Source organism: Gasterosteus aculeatus, chromosome 8 (assembly GCF_964276395.1).
Source record: "Gasterosteus aculeatus chromosome 8, fGasAcu3.hap1.1, whole genome shotgun sequence".
Lineage (NCBI taxonomy): Eukaryota > Metazoa > Chordata > Actinopteri > Perciformes > Gasterosteidae > Gasterosteus > Gasterosteus aculeatus.
The window spans coordinates 6,436,764-6,451,613 of record NC_135695.1 but is presented as its reverse complement, the minus strand read 5'-3'; the positions used below and the strand labels follow the sequence as shown (position 1 = coordinate 6,451,613).

General features: G+C 45.3%; 2 protein-coding genes across 2 annotated transcripts in view; one reads left to right on the top strand and one right to left on the bottom strand.

The window, feature by feature from the left end:
- The window catches only part of gmds (GDP-mannose 4,6-dehydratase), a 118,644-nt gene extending 112,296 nt beyond the window's left edge, over positions 1 to 6,348 (top strand). Inside the window, exons 10-11 of the mRNA XM_040184300.2 lie at positions 4,640 to 4,708; positions 5,814 to 6,348. Of these exons, the coding sequence (XP_040040234.1) occupies positions 4,640 to 4,708; positions 5,814 to 5,876 (132 nt within the window). The 3' untranslated portion in view covers positions 5,877 to 6,348. The remainder of the gene's footprint in view (positions 1 to 4,639; positions 4,709 to 5,813) is intronic.
- A 4,215-nt stretch (positions 6,349 to 10,563) lies between these two features.
- LOC120823868 (forkhead box C1-A) lies at positions 10,564 to 14,561 on the bottom strand. Its single transcript, XM_040184299.2, has 2 exons — positions 14,457 to 14,561; positions 10,564 to 12,785 (listed from the first exon to the last, which is right to left on the bottom strand). The coding sequence occupies exon 2, from the start codon at positions 12,441 to 12,443 to the stop codon at positions 11,028 to 11,030; it is 1,416 nt and encodes a 471-aa protein (XP_040040233.1). The 5' UTR covers positions 12,444 to 12,785; positions 14,457 to 14,561; the 3' UTR covers positions 10,564 to 11,027.
- Between the last annotated feature and the right edge of the window lie 289 nt (positions 14,562 to 14,850).

Sequence of the window (14,850 nt, the reverse complement as noted above, 5' to 3'; positions counted from 1 at the left end):
CACCACGGGAACATCCATTAAGTAGCAGATGTTCATGGAAAAGAGGCCACCAGCACGGCTACGGCTCCCATTTGTCCCTGGTGAGCCACTGGAGCGTCTCCACCACTTGGAGAGCCATAAACGTCTCGTCACAACAATTACCAAGTGTTGTCCAATTGTTGCACATTTCTGCACATGACAGCGGCAAAAGATAACGTGATTCCCGAGAGCAGCGCCATGAATCACAACTGTTCTGTTTAGCAGTTTCTTTAAGCTTTGTCTTGAATTAATTTAAGACTTGAATCATTTTGTTCTTGGATCTTCTGCAGCAGCAACCACTGGAGCTAATGGTTACTGTCGTATTGAGTTTCATCCATCGCTTTCAAAAACAAATGCTCATGTGTACCGCTACTCCGCCTGCTCCGAGCCCTTCAGACACATCATAACAAATAAAAGTCTCGTCTCGGTTTTTCCAGCTTTGGCTCACGTATGAAAGCATTTGCATACGCCTTCTCCCCCGTCGTAATTCCTGCTCATAGTAAACATCAGTGCTCCGGGCCCGTGATGCTCACTTATCGGCTTGTAACATGGTAACAGCAGCAGAGTGGGCGTATAGCTCATCTCGAAATACAATCTCTGAAATGTTTCTAATGCTCGCAGCGCGAGGGACACGTCTTGTCACAGCTAATCTTCGGCTTTCTAGCTGTTGTTAGTATCCCTGCTGCCTAGTTCCAGACATGGGCAGAGCCCTGCCTCTAAAACAGGATGTACCAAAACGTTGGGTTTGGTTCAAAATCGGATCCATATGACTTTTTTATTGTGCCCCCCCATCTGTTAGTAGTTTGTGTTGAATTATTTGCTACATGCTGTGTTTGGGGTGAGTTCACTTGGCCGCAGAACGCGGTTGTTAGCAGTTTGGAAGCGGCTTTTATTCCAGTGAGCCGTACTCTGGAGACCGCTCATGTGACGGTGGGATTGTCCGTCACCTGCAGAAATCCTGGTTGAGAAAGACCAGGCGCCGGATTAGCTTCCTGGATGCTGAACTGTGTGGTTGTCTGCTGAGACGGCAGACTTAGCACACGAGAGTCTGATTTCAACTGGCGTTCTCCTGCCACACTCCGATGGAGATTTCAGAGACCAGGCTGTAATGGCAGATGAAGATAATGCAAAGCACAACTCTTCCTGTTAAAGCTGTGTGTGGATTTAAATATTGCTGCCAATTTCAGTGCCAAACATTTCATTTCTGGGATAACCGTATTTTACAGAATGTTAAACTGGTCCAAAAATGATCTGCCAGATGTCTCAATCACAAGCTGCATTACAAGAATTTGTCAGTGTCTCTGGCTTCCGTTGAAGTGAGCTCCTGCCGGCGGCCTCTGGCACCAGCCGTGGGCAGCACACAAGCAGTGGATGTAGTCACAGTGACGGCAACCATTGATTGTTGGTCAGCTGTTTGAAAGCCCAGAGGAAGTCATTTCTTGGTTGTGTAAATTAAAAAGTCAAAGCCTCTTGGGTACATCATCCACTTTTAAAGGCCATTGGTAACTAGTGATGTTACTGAGGTAGTTGGTCAAGTTAAAGTGAGGCTATCGGCTTTCATACAACCCACGAGTTTAGAGCTCTTCCGCATGGCTGCTCTTCAGACCCGGAGGTCGCCGCCTTGCATTTCCGTCACAGCTCGGAGTTTATATCAGTACCCTGGATTTACATATGCACGCAGACGGAAACTAAACAAAACCCTACTTCAACCCTACTTACTTTCCACTCCTCATCGTCACGCCAACTTTCCTGCATCTGTTTTCCTTTCCTTTCGCTGCCATTGGTCTCTACCGCGCTCATACCAGAGGGGACCCGCCCCCTTTGCATTCAACAACCAATCAAAAGAGGGACACGGAAGCTCAAATCTTGAACCGGGTTTTTTTTCTTGACGCAAAATGTAACACTCGACTCCAGACTGGCTTCAGTGTTCGTGACGAGACCAGTTATTGTTTATTTTATGCCAGCTTCGAAATGTTCACCATTACAAACCCTAATCAACATAATTATGAAGCAAGTGGATTATTTCATTTAATTGTGGAGTAAGTCACCCTACAATAATTGCATTCACCCCCATGATTAACTATGTCTCGTTGCTGTAGGTAATTAGTCTGAAAATGTTTCCAGTTATGGTCTCGGAGCCAAAAATGGATGTGAGTAATGTACAGAGCTGCTCACATGAGAAAGAGCGACTTGTGCTGCCGTTACAGACGGAGGGAAAGAGAAAAAGGGCCCTGTAGCTTTCATCTGCGGGGCTGCATGTGCACCCTGTGATGTCAAAAAATAAAAACACCCTGAACTGAACCAGGTTTTCAAACGGAGGGCCGTCGAAGACCGAATCAGCCTGTACTTGTCCTCTGTGTGTGCGCTCAGTGTTCTCGCCGTTGTGTGTAATCAGCAGACTGCGATTAAGCGCCGTGGAGATGTGGGTCCCTGCTCTCTAAAAAGGCTGAACTATGCCACTGAGTGCCTCTGTAATAAGATCACCCAGAAAAGACATTTTCAAGAGGTTCAACGTCGGATAAAAGACACGTCTTTTGTCACTATTACGGCCGCCTGACGCCTGTGGACTTTCGGTCTGCTTTTCATGGATTGTGCTCATATTGTTGCTTGCAAATAATGGAAATGTAAAGACACAGCACCCAAAATGTGCGTCCATGTGGTGGGGGGCCTTTCCCTGTTTCAACGTGATAATGGTAATAGGTCAGGTCCATAAACAGTGTAGCACAGAAAGCCTCTCTTGTCATTGTAAGGAATACAATGGAATGCGGAGTGTTGGTCCTGACCAGTGCAATTAAGACACACAGGAAACATACTACAAAAGAAACACCACAACTTCTGCAAACATATGTCCATAGCAAGCCCGGCTCCAAAATAAACAGTGAAATAATTGCAATAGGAAAATAATTGAATGAATGGAATTATTGCACGGGATTCATTGTTTGTCCCTCAAAGCGGCAATCATCATTTAAATGTACACCAGTTTTCTGTGGAACAACTTCAAAGAGTCCAGAGATCGTGCAGCTTTACTTGTGTTCTGTTACTTTGGGATACAACCAGCAGCCGGAACATCTGCCCTGATTGATTAGAGAAAGCCAGACTTTTCCGGCTGGCTGGCATGTCGACCTTCTTTGATTCAGCGCGATGGAGACTCCGTTTGTAGGGAGAGTTTGCTCGGCTACATGCGTGTCCCTGGAAAGGGGAGGATACGTCAATGTTCTTTTCTTCATTTTGCTGCACGTTGTCTTTGCTCACAGCCGTGCGTACGGGCGTTCGGTTGGATTTCATGATCTTCATTTTACATTCCAATGGAAATGTGTCTTGGGCTTTTCCCAAGTACAGCAACGACACGCATACCACGACACGGCATTAAAACGTGCACATGTACAGTATACTTGAGAAACAAAAGAAGCTCTCTGAACAGTCCCTTTTCTTTCACTTTCCACGTGGTAGCTCTGTATCTCCCACGCTGCACAGCCACCCTGTAACTCCCTAATGCAAAAGTACGAATCCACTCAAAGGCTCGTGTGACTGAATTAAAGCAAATTCCTGCATCCGGGATCCAAAATCTTGAAGATGTTCTAGGAGTTTGTTGGGTGTCATGATGTCGGCAATTAATGCCCATGGTTTGGGAGTGAGAGGCTCAGCGATCATGTGAGGCCAACGTCTGTGTCTCCACATACTGGCAATATCGTCGATATGAATACAGCCTCCACGCAGAGGGAAAACAAAGAAAGAAAAGGGAATTCTTGCGAAAGAACCAAAGCCACGACCGCTAAAGATTACAAGAAAAATAGATGTCTCTGTTGACTTTTCAACGCAGGGTTTTTCTCGTTCCTTTTGGAATTAGCTGAAAGATTAAGGATCGTACAGTATCAGTTCATCAAAAAGGGAGATTCATCACGTTTTATTAGACCCCTCGAGGCCAACGTGTGTGTTTCTGATACTAACTTAATTCGGATGATGCTTGAGCGATGAAATCCCCCCCCCCCCCCCCCCCCCACCCAAATTGAGATGTAAATAGAAGGGAGAGATGGAGGGAGGGAGAGAGAGGACGCACAGGGGAAATGTTTTTTTCAGTCTCTTTGGTGGTCTCATGAAGGGTCTCGTTGGATCTTGAACCCAGTGCAAAACACAACAGGGGGGGAAATGAGTTAGGGGTTGAGGAGGGGAAAGGTGTGTGGGGGGTCCTGGGCTGGGGGTTGGAGGGGGGGGGGGGGGGGGGGGCGGCGAGTTACACCACCAGAGTCCCACAATTCATCATCCTCTGGCAGCGACGGGGGCCGTCTGGACAGATCGGAGGTGGGGAGCCGAGAGGGGCGATTGATGGCCAGAGAGACTTTGTGACCTCTGAAAAAAGAGAGGGAGGACGAGAGCGAGAGGGAGGGAGGGAGAGCGAGAGGGAGCGAGCGAGCATCACTTTGCAGACGTAGGGTTTGGACATTAAGTTGAATCCAGTCGGTCTGGATGTGAGGATTCTCCTCCTCGTCGACATCAGATCATATGAGTGCTGATTTGTTTGTTTTTCTGCCCTCCCCCCCCCTCCCTCTCCCTTTGTCCCTTTCTCCCTTCCTCTCCTTTTCTCTCTGACTTTTCATTCTCTTCTCTTCTTTCCTTCCAACAGGACTACCTGCAGGGCGACAGCACCAAAGCATATCAGAGGTTTGGTTGGAAGACAAAGGTCACTTTCGAGGTGCGTGTCACACATCTGATGATGTGGATGAAATCAATATGCATTTAGGAGGATATTTTTCCACAGACAGGGAATAAGTGTCTGAAATAAATGGTCTCTGAGCCACAGAAAGCGCAATTTCCAATGATGAAAAAATAATATCTCGGAAGGCCTATGAGGAATAATAGCAGTTCTTAAAAATAAGAAGAATCTGGTGACAAAGTGTATCTATGAATGTGTATTTCGCTCTGCATCTAGATATATAAAAGGCGGGAGAGGTTATGAGAGTAGATGGGGGAGATAGTGAGGTGAAGGATATGAAATCAGAAAACATTATGTCTGAGTCGTCATGTCCCACCATACGTTCTATAAGAGAAGGAAAATCGCTTCCTTCATTGGAAAGGTTTTCATTAAAGCTCCGTGGTGGAAAGCATGGAATATAGTAAGATAATAAAATAGCTCTCTGTCTCAAAATATGACAATATGCAACACAGCTAAATGAAGATCAACCCGATATCATTAACAATGTTTAAAATGAGCCTCCATTTAATGCAGAGAATTAAATTACTATTTTTATTCTTTAATTCCAATTTACTTTATAACAATTCATGTAACATGATTTAGTAGACAATAACCGGATCAGTGTCGTATACTAAAGTGAGTAAAGGAATATGTGTTTTCTTTGTTTTTGGGGAACTTTTGGGGAGTTTTAACACTAATACCAGAAGTATAATTTGTTAAGACAATAAAATATGACATTAGTTCGGCAACATTTCGGGATGAAATCAAGCAAAATATCTGACCTGAAACTCAGACGGGATTTTGTACCTCACAGTATCCTCTGGGGTATAAAAATATTGAGGCTTAATATCCATCAATAATGAGTCTTTCTTTTAAGACGTTTCAGTTGAATGTGAATAAATTATTATATTTAATTATTGCTTAATTAATAGCAGGCCCACTATAAACCACCGTGTAGATAACTAAAGAGAAAGCATTTAATTTACAATCAGCAGCTCTTCTCTTTTTGTCCAGATATTTACTTCATTCACGATGAATCAACATTTTCATAGTTACCATCCTGTGAGGTAAAGTGTTAACGTGTGTCCACGGGGCCCCTCTGCAGGAGCTGGTGAAGGAGATGGTGGATGAAGACATCAAGCTCATGAAAAACAACCCAAATGCCTGAGTCCAAATCAGTCATCATTCCAGGAAGAACGGGAACTTTTTAGCACTCCAGTGTTCCACAAACTAGGGAACATGTTGTATTTTTACCTCAATGACTTTTTCCCAAATGAACTAATTGTGTCTTTTCTTCTTCGTTGAGGGGGATTTAACGTAGCCTTTTATTGATTATGATTGATTGTTCTTTTTTAGCACCCTGTTTGATTTTGTTTTGCTATCACATAGCAGTCATGTCTTTTTTCTTTCCAAACGTATCATGTCATGGGTGCAGAAGGTTGAGGTTTTATTTATTTATGTTGTTTCTTTTGATAACGGTTTTATTGATTAAGAGGGACTTTTCTGTCGGACAATGAAATGGCCAAATATATAAAGAAAATTGAAGAATTTTATCTTGGAAAATAGTAATTTAACAGGTGTAATTTTTGGTTGACTAATATAACAATGAGCGCTTTGATATAATAAAAAGCTGGTCATTACGCGTTCTATATTTTTTTTAAGCTCACAAAACTGATAATTAATGCTCATATTGATATGAAGATTGAGAGGTGTGTGTGTGTGTGTGTGTGTGTGTGTGTGTGTGTGTGTGTGTGTGTGTGTGTGTGTGTGTGTGTGTGTGTGTGTGTGTGTGTGTGTGTGTGTGTGTGTGTGTGTGTGTGTGTGTGTGTGTGTGTGTGTGTGTTTCGGCCAGGTTGTGCAGAGGTCGCCTGGCTCAGTTCCTGTCGTTTCCCTCGGCTCGCTGTGGCTCTCCAGGGTTTTCATTAGCGAGCACTGGGCCCCTCTTACCCGGCAGGAAGCGGGTCTCTCCCCGGACGCGGCGTGCGGGGCCCCGCTCTCAGTCGCCTCTTCCCGCCGATTGAGGCCGGGATCCGGACCTCTGGTCCTGATGATAGTCCTTGTGCTTTTTTACGCTGATACAGCGAAACACTTACAGATGATATTTAAACCTCCTGTGTGTGTATTCTGTCTCAAACAAGATGCAACATTCAGCCTGCGTGTGTATGAAGGGAATTTACATGTAATTAGCAATTATACCTTTTAAAATGCTGTGAGGACAACAACTTGAGTTTTACTAATTATTACAGTTTAATTAGTTTTTTTGCAATTAAGTCGGTAACCGTAGTTAGAAATATAGTATTTTCCTCCTGCATCGAATTAATAGATTGCACAGTTACACTTTAGGAACTAGTATATATTATATATATATATATATATATATATATATATATATATATATATATATATATATATTAGTGTTATAAAAGTATAATTCAACCATTGTTTTTCACATATTTTAGTCATAAAATATGAATCTGCAAAGTAAGGCAGGCTGTCAGAAAGAAACGGTGCCGTGAAAACGACAGTATTAACACTCATCGAAGGAGCAGAAATTAGAACCGCTCAGATGGTCCTAAAGTTCCCAAAAGTACTTCATTACCTCCCACCCGGCGGTATTATTTCCAAGCGGTTTGACATTGAACTCGTGCGCAGGCCCGCGGGTCCCCGTGAGGGGTCCGGGGCTCCGGGTCGGGATCGCTCCTCTCCGTCTCTGGGACAACACCTACAGGACATTTAAAGGCCTCGCTGGGATCGTCCTGCGCTCTGAATTGGAAGCAGATGTGGCTGCGCGCTTGTTTTGGGGCCCCGACACCGCGCTGAGAGCCCGAAGCCCCTCGCAGGTGCACCGAGCGCCGCTCAACAACACTTATCAGGCGGGCCGCGTGATCCGGGCCGCTGCTGGCACCCGAAGAAAGCAACGCGAGTCCCTTTGCCTCTTTGGACCACCAATGTAAAGCAAGAGAGAGGAAAAGAAAAAGGGGGATGGGGGGGGGGGGAGAAAAAACGTCTTGCAGCTAAACAAACATTTTAAGGGGATGAAACCACTCTATCGGTCCATTTGAGCTCATGATTCCACAAGTCCTTGTTAGATGAGAATATGAGAGTATTTCATGTCCGATTTAACGGACAATAAGTGGGTTTAGTTTAGGAGGAAATATCTCAAATCCAGCCTGCAGCAGGAAGAAAGGAACTTGAAGTTAATGTTGCGTTGACACCTTGTGAGCACATTATGACAGACGCGTTTAATGTAAAGCCCCTTTTGATTCACGTGAAACCATTTTCAGGAAATATATATTATTTATAAGGCCGGCTGGATATATCAATCTGTTCATCATTTCATGGGGGATGAAAATAGCATCCTTTCCGCAAAATAAAATAATATTTTTTAATTTTTCAGCTGGTCCTTGTATGGGGAAAAACGAATTAACGAGAATCGGACTCCTCCGATGTTGATTGAACGTTATAGAAAAACATCAAGACCGACGTGTTCAAGACGGACAGTGAAATGTTGGAATGGGTGAAAATATTCAACTAAATCGGTCCAAATATCAGCAAAGCCGCTTATAACCATTAGAGAAAATACATTGTTTTATTTGTTCAACTCGCTTGTTTTAAATGACGGTGACACGCACACCTCAGACAGAAAAGGCTCTTAATTAGACCCACATAACACATTAGTTTCCACAAATTGTCTGCTCTTAAAGTTCTTTACACCTTTAGCGTGTAACACAATGTTTATACTGTTTGAATGTCCTTTTTGTACGGTTTTCAAAAACATTTTCTCATCAATTAAATAGGTGTTGTTTAGGACCTCAGAAGCCAAATTACATTTCTGGGGTTTTCTTCCAATTTTGGACCATGAACGATTAACCGGCGTGGATTTCTTTTAAAATATATTTTCGTTTTGCCTCCAACTGCAAAACAAAAACAAAAAAATACTATAGCTCAATAATGTTATATACTGTAAAAGAAGAAAATACAAATTTAAGATGCTTCCGCTGTACGTTTTTTTTTTTTTGAACAGAAGCTTCTTTAAAATCCAAACCATTAACCAAATAGTTCCGCTTCAATGAAGCCACTAATGTGCTCCCTGTAAATGATTTGGTACATGCCGAACAATTAGCGCAGCATCAGGCTGATCACGTGTTCGCCATGCTCGGTATTCAGCAGTCCTCCGGCACCGACGCGCCGCGATCCCCCGGGCCGCTGTGTGGATTTTCAATTTCCGTTACCTCGAACCCCGCGTGCATCTGTTTGAACGCTCGGCGGCCTCGTTGCATCGTTTCCAGTCCTCTCCGCTTTCCACAGGGAGGCTGCGGGTATTTAAACGCGGGCTCCAGCCCCCGGGAAGGTGCTTTAGATAAGGGTAGTGGCAGTTCTCCTCGCCGCCCTTTCCTAAAGTGCATTGTTGACATCCTCTTCGTTGACCCCGATCACCTCCTCCTGTCTTGTCCTTACAATGAAAAATGATTGTAAGTCGGGACTGGATTTTCCTTCCTTGACCCCCGAGGGCCGCAGCCATCACAGAAATGTTTTTTTTTTCCGCGGGGCAATATTGTAGTTTACGTTCTGCGCGTGCATCAGTGGTGCGCATTGTTTACGCTGGTTTTATGGCCTTGACTCATCTGACTTGTGGCCCCGCGGAGCCTCTGTGTGCTGTAATTGACAGTTTCACTGACTCATTAAAATCTCATCCACACAGGCCTGAAACGTTTTCACTTTTAAGCGTTCTGCCGCTCTGCAGGGAGACAGACACACAGTCTGAAGGCAAAACTAAAATACTATTATAATAATGCATGTTAAGAATTGTTGTAATTCCTGGGTATAGTTGTTATTGTTGTCGATTTGAATTTGGTCCGAATAATGGTGTTTATCATACATTATCGAATTTCACCGTTACGCTCGACTAAAATAGTTCGCAATGATTTTTTTTTCCTAAGTTATTATCGACATGATGGTGATTTTAATACTGAATCGTAATTGATTCAACTGGATATGAAGGCTGTGGGTCTTCCAGCGCGTACAGGCTTAAAACTGGCATAATGGCCTGGAATGTGGGTCTTGGGGGGGGGGGGGCGGTCACGTCATCAAGGAATCACAGAAATAAATAAACAGCTGGCAGGTCAGTCTTTGGCCCGGGCCGAAGCCTCCCACACATAAGACCAGTCTGACCGTCCCCGTCATGCATCAGCGGGGCCCTGTGGGGTCTGCTCGTCCAACAAAACGTCCCCCCGAAGACACCCAAGACAAATGCAGCTGCAGTCGTTGTCCCGTCCAAAAGCTCCCATCCTCCACAAACAGCAGTCAGACGGAAGCCTGCTCGGTTGGTAATGTGCCCACGAGGCCCACGCGGAGTTCAAACCGCTGCCACGCGCGCATTTATTTGCATTTGGATTCTAAATATCTTCAATCTGCAGGCGTGCGTGAGGCTTTTATGCTGAGAGTGAAATGAATCGCTCTCACCTCTTGTGTGTATGAGAACCCTCTCTGGTTGAAGCCCCTGATACACTTAAGTAAGGTGGGCTATTCCTTCTTGAAGCGACCCAGTGCCGTTGGGCCTTAAACACTGTTTCATTAGTTCGTTTTCTTTGATTAACTAAAACAATTCAAATAATGTTGATGCACTGAAAGATTCAAATGCACGTATAGATACAAAATGCCACAAAAGCTAGGGCCTACCCCTCCTTGTTTATTTACTAAAAGAAAGCGTTTTTTTGTCACCTTCGTTTTTAGCAAGTTGAAAATATCGCCAATTGTTTTTCAGCCCAAACGCATGTTGACATCTACCTAGTTATGATGTCTTGATTATAAACAACAAAAAATACCCCCTCCCCACTGCTAATAAATCACTCAAATTAAGATCAAATAGACGGCACTTTATTAAACAAACAAAATGTAATGCCTTCAAAATAGTTTTTTAACAAATAAGACAAGATGAATAAAATGAGTCTGTACAGACTAAAGCCCCCCTCTATTTCTATACAAGAACTGGGACAAATAAACCAAAAAGAAAAAGAAACTTTAAAGTGTTTGGTCCTCAATATCCAAACCACTCCCCTTTTCTAGAAAATAAATTACTATATTAGGTTATAATTTACAGTATATGGTCATAAAAGCTGGTGTTTGTGCCATCTTTATAAACAATTCTCAAAGTTAGAGGGAAAACAAACTTACGTGTTTTCGGTGTTACACACGTCTCGATAAAAAAAAAGAAAGTCTCTGAATCTGTTATGTCCATTCCGAGAGGGAACAAACGAGCCAAAGTACAAAACAAAATATAAAACATATATTAGAGTTATTCATTTAAACACTTTGCCTTTCAGAACTTGCTGCAGTCATAAACAAAAGCTCCCGAGGTGCGGTAGATGGACTGGCCGGACGGGAAGGCCATCTGACAGCTATTATTCCCGCTGACCGGGGAGCCGTTCAGCCCGATCCGCTGGGACTCGAACATCTCCCGCACAGAGTGGAAGTTCTGCTGCTGCGCCGGGTAACCCGGGCTCAAATGGCTCAGGTCCCCGTACCAGGACGCGAGCCGTCCCTGGTGCGCGTGGTGGCCGTCCTGGCCCACCTGGCTCAGGTTGTTGTGTCCGAGAGGGGACGCGGTGGTCGTGGTGATGCAATAGTCGGGCAGGGCCTCCTCCACCGTGGTGGAAGGCGCCAGGTGGCCGCCGGAGGACCGCTCCCCCGCGTACAGGCTCATGGCTTGCATGTTGCAGTGATAGGTCGCGTTGGAGTTGGAGATGGCGCTCTGGTTGCAGGTCGTCGAGCTGTATGCGGATGTTTGGTTGGGGGAGTAGTTGAGCGACATGGAAGGGGCGATACCTGTCCGAGACGAGGCGATGAGTGGCGGGGACAGCTCGGCCTGCGGAGACCCCCGCAGGGTGGTCATGATGTTATCCACGCTGAAGCCCTGCGCCGGGACCTGGCCGTGGTGCTGGTGGTGCTCGGGTCCGTCCATGCTGAGTGACCGGGTGGAGGGCACGCTGTGCGGGCTGCCAGTGGACATGCTGCTGCTGCTGTCGGGGCTCTCGGTCTTGGGCACGGCGCTCAGGGCCGGGGAAGCGGCCTGCGGCGGCGTAGACGTCCCGTTCTCCGTCTTTATATCCTGGATCCGCACCGGATGAGAGCCCTGCGCTGAGGGGTCCTGCTCCCGGCCCGGGGTGCGAGACGAGGGGTCCTTGACCTGCCTGTCCCGGTCGTCCTTGTCCTTCTGCACGTCCTTCTTTTTGAACCTCCTCCGACGCCGTAGGAAGCTGCCGTTCTCAAACATGTTGTAGGAGTCCGGGTCAAGAGTCCAGTAGCTGCCCTTGCCGGGCTTCTTATCGTCCCGGGGCACTTTCACGAAGCACTCGTTGAGAGACAGATTGTGCCGGATGCTGTTCTGCCAGCCCTGCTTGTTGTCCCGGTAGAACGGGAATCGCTCCATGATAAACTGATAAATCCCATTCAGGGTGATCTTTTTCTCCGCTGAATTCTGGATTGCCATGGTGATGAGAGCGATGTAGCTGTAGGGAGGTTTCACCATGTCCTTTGCCTGGTGCTGGGGGTTGTACGGTCCGTACGCCCGTGCCATGCTGGCCGGGTACTGATCGTGGGCCGAGTGGGAGTACATGCTCATGGGTGCAGGCATCCCGGTGTATCCACCGCCGGCCCGGTAGTAGCTCTGGTCGCTGCTGATGTACGGTACAACTCCCAGAGAGTTGGGGCTGGAGACGGAGTAGCGCGCCTGCATCCTGCGCTATGCGTAAAACCTCCCCAAAAAGCGTCCCCTCCAGAAACCCTCGTAAGTTCGTCGCGTGCTCCCAATCTGTTTCTGGTTTCTCTTCTTCCTGTATCGTCTAGAAGTTCCTTTTTTTTAAGCCACAACTCACCACGGCGAAGCGGACAGAGCGAACGCTGCCGCCGAGGACATTTGGGAAAGCGAGAAGCCTAAAAGTAAGACTGGAGGCGCATGAGTCCACACGGCTAGGAACCGTGTTTTTTCTACTCGTTAAATTTTTCCTCCCTTTTGGCTGCTCTACGCTGCTCCTCCCCGAAAGCGTGCTCCATCATCCAATTGGAGGACGAAATGAACCTGTGGAAAAGCGGTATGGGCGACAAAAGTTACTACACCCTTCCTCCTCCTCCTCCGCCCCCTCCCTCCTTCATCCCGCTCTACTCATAACTTCATGGAGTTGTTAAATGCTGTTAAGGGTGTGCCTTACAGAGAAACCCCCCTTAATTACTCAATTTGTTTTTTTGTATTAATATATCGTATATTAGTCATACAATTAATCGCATTAGTCTGTTTTGGAAACCAGAATAATGAGCTATTGTGAGGATACGAGCTTTAAAACTTTCTTCTTACTATAGCAAAACTCATGCGTAAAATGGGAGATGAAAAGCTCCCAAGACTGACCTAAACAGACACCCACAAGTATCTCTGTTAAATCTGTCTCAGGCATGTAGGCCCTATTTTAGGCCCTTTTTCTAAATGAAACGGTTAGAGGCCGTTTTCGATACCTCAGCCGGTAATTAGACCAAACGCGTCGGCGATTACTATCGCCAAATGAGCCAAGGCTCATCGGACTGCAGTCTGTGAGGGACTCGCATCAGCTGCTGCGGAGCCTCTGTGCAAACAGACCGACATGAAAGAGGGAGGCTGCCTCCCGACAGCGCCGGTGGGAGGTGTGGGGGGGGGGGGGGGGGGGGGGGGGGGGGGTTGAAACTAATTAAAGGTTAAATGAAGATCATTTGGTCGAGATGGGTGAGAAAAGGGCCCCTGGGTGCGAGCGGCTGCTGAGACAGAGGTGGGATTTTTTTTTTCTCGAGATGAAGACCTTCCAAATGTCATTCACAACAAACAAACACCCCCCCCCCCCCCCCCCCCCCTCAATGCCCTCCCCACACACCAAGTGGCTTCCAGAAAACGATGTTCCGTTATGTGGAAAACCTAAAGACAACACCAATGTTTTCCCAGCCTGATGGAAACGATCGTTTAACAACATTACGAAGATGGAGGCGATTAAGGGATCGGCTATTGTGTCTGTAAAAATAAAGAGAATCTACATTAATATTCTATAATGTATATGTTAATAGTTTAATATCAAAAACTCATAAAATGTCTGCGAAAACCTCTAATTAAAGGTTTGTGTTTAAATTGTTTAATTTATGTATTTATTTGCTAGAATCTTTGTTGCTTTTGTTGTAGAAATTTTTGTTGAAAAATACCGGTTTTGATTGATTGTATGAAATTATTGAAAAATTATGAATCAGAACTATTTTAATATGTGGGTTTTATTTGCACCTTTTATGTAAATTAAGCCAAGGTTGTTCTGTTTATTCGTGCACAGCAACACCAACCTATAATATGGTTTACGCTTACATTTTAAATGATTTAATTTGAGGTATTCAACAAAATGTAAATACGTTTAGCCAATTTCCCTGCACATTCTTTAAATTCTGCCAATATATTTTAAACGAAAATATTTTCTTAATCTATTTATCTACAGAAGGAATTCTGGTAAAGCTGTAAAATAACATAATGCGGCAGAAAAAAAACACGCCGTCCACGAGAGCCAGTTCAAGTAATAATAATAAAACACAATAAAAGAGATACAAGTTATCTTTTTCATCTCATCTTTATCCTTTGCCAGACGAATTAATCGAACTCTTTCAGAAGTGATATTAATTCAAGCGGAGGGAAAACAAACAAACAGCAAACTGATGAGCCCTTGATGATCCGCGAGAAGCCGCCGTTTCTCACCTGAGTCCTGAGTGTTCCCGGGGTCTCTTTCTTCTGGGATTTGCATGTGTTGTCCGGTCAGAGGCAGCGCGCACCGTCCCTGTGAGGCCCGCCGCTGGGTCCGACTGACCAGTGGGCCCTGCCGTCGACCCTATGTGTGTGTGTAAAGAGGGAACCCTGGCCTGCAGGGAACTCAACCAGCAACCCGCAGCCGAGTGTGTGATACCCAGCCGTGGCTGCATGTCCTTTATTAATACGTCTTAGCATTTGTCACACCTGAACTCCGTTCATGCTATTTCCCCCCTGAAATAATAGCTCGCACCAACTACAAATAGCAAATAGAAATCGAGAAATCATCATATGTAAATATCATTTGAAGAATTACGTTGATTTTATTGATATTAAATCAACGGTG

Excerpts from the sequence above, each read along its gene's own strand:
- LOC120823868 (XM_040184299.2), bottom strand. The coding sequence starts at position 12,443 with ATGCAGGCGCGCTACTCCGTCTCCAGCCCCAACTCTCTGGGAGTTGTA.